Genomic DNA, 3729 nt, shown 5'->3' on the forward strand with positions numbered 1-3729 from the left:
TATAACCAGTCATATAACCAGCTTTCAAATCGACTGCATTTAATACAGAGTATTTTCTATAACTAGTTGTTGTTGTTTCATGTCCTTTAAGCGCTATTTATATATTCATTTATAGTTATGATGCCAAGAACAGAAACATAACAACAGAAACAAAAAAATGGCACCCATTTAAAAACACTGCTAAAAGAAAAACTGTATAGCAGCGACGATAAAAATTAGCTCCTCAGTGTCACAGCGCTATCTCTTAAAAAGCTAGAAATCGAGTTTCGATGCCTGTGGTGGCCAGAGCACAGATAGCTCATTGTACAGCTTTGCGCTTAACTACAAACAAACAAACAATAAAAGTTTATTTCAATTTGAAAGCGACATAGAATGAAAATGATTTTTAGAAGGTAAAAATACCAACTAATACGTGCAACTGCTGGTACACGTGGGAACAGTCTTTAATAACATACTGTTAGAAGCAATTATGTTATACCGATACATTTGTTTTGCTTTCTTTTATAACTTAGACGTTGTATTACAAAAATGTTAGTTATAGAGGTCATAATGTGTATCAGATATATTTTTCTCTGTAAAATACATTCTTGATTACTCTGAAAGTAGAAATAGTTAACTATGTATGTATATATGCAACTTAATAAGTAAGAACATAATACAAGTATATCGTGTAATTAGTTATACTCACCACCAGGTCAATATTTAGTTTAGTTCTATGTAGCAAGCATTTTCTGATCGGAAGGTAATGTTAATTTTTGAATATGCATTACTGGAAAAATGTAACCAATTTCAAAAGGAAGTTTCTGAACGGTTTTTTTTCCTCTATTAGATAATTAGGTTATAATTTAGTAGTTTTGTAAAAGAAGCAGGATAGTTCCCACGCGTTCACTCAGTACTATATTAATGTTTAGCCTTTTTCTTTTGAAATTTAAACGAAGTATTGCTCAAATGCTCAAGTTAAATAGCATTATAATTACAAAACTACTTATAAGCACAAACTGCACAGTATACTTAAGTTGTGTTTGCTTTTTTTTTATCTTTAGGTTGCCCTCGAACAGGTCCCTCGGGAGGAGGAGGGAGTTCAGATGTACATATTGTTCCACCAGGACCACGAATTCGCAACGGAAAAGACTGGAAACCAAGAGTGCATCAGCCTCAAATTCAGCCTACAGGACCTTCACCAACAAATCACCAGGACAAACCACAGATTGTACCTCCTGGTCCCTATCAACCAGGAGACCATCAAGACAAACCGCAAATTCTACCTCCTGGGCCGTACCAACCAGGACATCAGGACAAACCACAGATTCTACCTCCTGGACCCTACCAACCAGGACATCAGGACAAACCACAGATCCTACCTCCTGGACCCTACCAACCAGGACATCAGGACAAACCACAGATCCTACCTCCTGGACCCTACCAACCAGGACATCAGGACAAACCACAGATCCTGCCTCCTGGACCCTACCAACCAGGAAACTATCAAGATAAACCACAAATCCTTCCACCTGGACCTTACAATCGTAATACACAACCACAAATAGTTCCTCCTGGACCTTACTGGCCTGGTCATTACCCCCCATCACCACCTGGTCCTCCTTGTCCACCAGGCCCACAAGGTAAATATGTAGTAGCTTGTGTAGGTCACTAAACAAATGCTTCTGTAGTAGTACTTTGGAAACTTCAGTAATAATGTTTGATTTTTTGTTAACTCTTTTTGAAAATTTCATCCCTCCTTCCAATAACATTGAAGGTATTATTGATGCGGTTAAGCTAGTTTAAAGAAGAAAAGTAACACAAAACTAGAATACTATTTTACATATCCTTGTTGCATAATTCATTTCATTACAAAATGTAATTTCAAAGTTGTTTTAACCTTGTTGTTATCAATCTATTTCGAATATACATTTTCTAACGTATATTCAAGTCAAAATTCGTGATGATATCATTTGATTTATAATTAATTAGTTTAAAAACTTAAAAATCAAAAAATAAATTTGTAATGTCAGGGTGTGATGTAGAAGGTAAACTCCAAAATAATGTACAATTCCAGTTCCACTAGTACATCAGATTAAAGTTTCACGGGAATGATGTTGCAATGATAGAAATTATCGTCATTTAGTAGCATATACAAACGCATAAGCCTAATAGTTAATTTGCCTTTTTGTATTCTAATTACACTTGATAAAAAGAAAAATAAAGAAGACAAACACTAATAATAAACAAGAAGGAAATTATACACACAACTATATTCCTATATGTCAAAAATCATTCTGAAAACATATAAAGGATATGCAAACAACATAAACTTTGATAAAGTCAGAACACTATTCAGAAGCCACAACCCAATACGATCGCAATCAATATACACACCAAACCACCTAAGGTAAACAAATGAGAACCAGCATAAAACAGCATTCCCCTGAAAGATGTTAATCTGAGCTACAGTTTGATAATTGCAGGATATGAATAACTGTTTATTAATAAATGTGATGGTGAATTGCTTTCCACGTTAATTAGGTCAAACTATTGATTTAAGAGCCTAAGTAGAGGTGGAATATCTGAAATGATGGAATTGTTAAGTGATCTACGACAACACCTCTATTGGATAACTGCGGTTCGAATCCCACTTTGAGTAGAAACATATTTTCAATTAATTCTTATATAATATATCATATCAAAATGTATTATATATGTTACAATCTAAGAGTGGTGAAAATATTGCTCTTTTTATTGTTTGTCATATTTTTTCCAGTATCAAAGTCAGGATGACTTAAGAGACTTACTCAATGTGTTCAGGTTTTAATCAAGATAAAAATAAAGTACATTTATAACAGAAAATAAGTGTTCTAAATAAACAATGATCATTGTTTACGAAAACCATTCAAAAGCTCTAAGCATATAAAAATTATTGTAGTGGACAAAGCTGTTAGTTTCCATGTACAAAATAGCTACATATATAAACTAATGTTTCAATACAAAGTTCACATATGTAAAGTAATATAATATATGTTAAAAATAGCACTTGCGGTATCTGTCGAAACATTTTACATGTACAAAAAAAGCCAAGATCGAATAAAACGGGATCTGCCATATAAATATAAAAATAGTCAAGTTACATAAAATAGCAAACAATGTAACGCTGTAATGTAAAAATAGGTAAGTTAATCAAGAAAACTGTTGAAAATCTACCCCTCCCCCACCTTTTTTTTTAACCAACCAGAACAAGCAGCAACATGAATATTGTTTACTTTTCTCTAGGTTATCCAGGACCACCAGGACCAAAGGGCGATCCTGTAAGTAAAACATTTACAATTTAGTGATATGTTTAAAAGTTCGATAGTAATATATGTTCTTTAACTCGATCACTAAGCCTCCTCTTCGCGACCCTATATACACACTATTACAAACAGAGCACTGATATCTGTAGATGACACGTGATCGGTCCGCTTTGCAAATTCTGTCTTTGAATACAAAATAGTCCCTTATTCTGTATACTGGTTTAAGTATCACACGTAGTTCAACTTGTGGATACACATTACAAAGGAAGTTCTATATATATTTCTTGATTTTCAAAGCACGTGTTCCAGTAAATGGTGATGTCATATACACAATCTTTATTGGAACGTTATCTTTCTCTTCCTTAGCCGCATTGTTGATATAATCGTTGATAATTCGTGTTAAAACTTTTATTGGGAAGTCATTCAAACACAAGTAATTTTTTAT

At 33.6% G+C, this 3729-nt stretch overlaps 1 protein-coding gene across 1 annotated transcript in view; it reads left to right on the forward strand.

Annotated features, from left to right (window-relative positions):
* The window catches only part of LOC106474457 (basic proline-rich protein-like), a 29598-nt gene extending 26275 nt beyond the window's left edge, over positions 1 to 3323 (forward strand). The window contains exons 3-4 of the mRNA XM_022402768.1: positions 1044 to 1622; positions 3265 to 3323. Of these exons, the coding sequence (XP_022258476.1) occupies positions 1044 to 1622; positions 3265 to 3323 (638 nt within the window). The remainder of the gene's footprint in view (positions 1 to 1043; positions 1623 to 3264) is intronic.
* Positions 3324 to 3729: the final 406 nt, after the last annotated feature.

This window comes from Limulus polyphemus, unplaced genomic scaffold, assembly GCF_000517525.1.
Source record: "Limulus polyphemus unplaced genomic scaffold, Limulus_polyphemus-2.1.2 Scaffold7248, whole genome shotgun sequence".
NCBI lineage: Eukaryota > Metazoa > Arthropoda > Merostomata > Xiphosura > Limulidae > Limulus > Limulus polyphemus.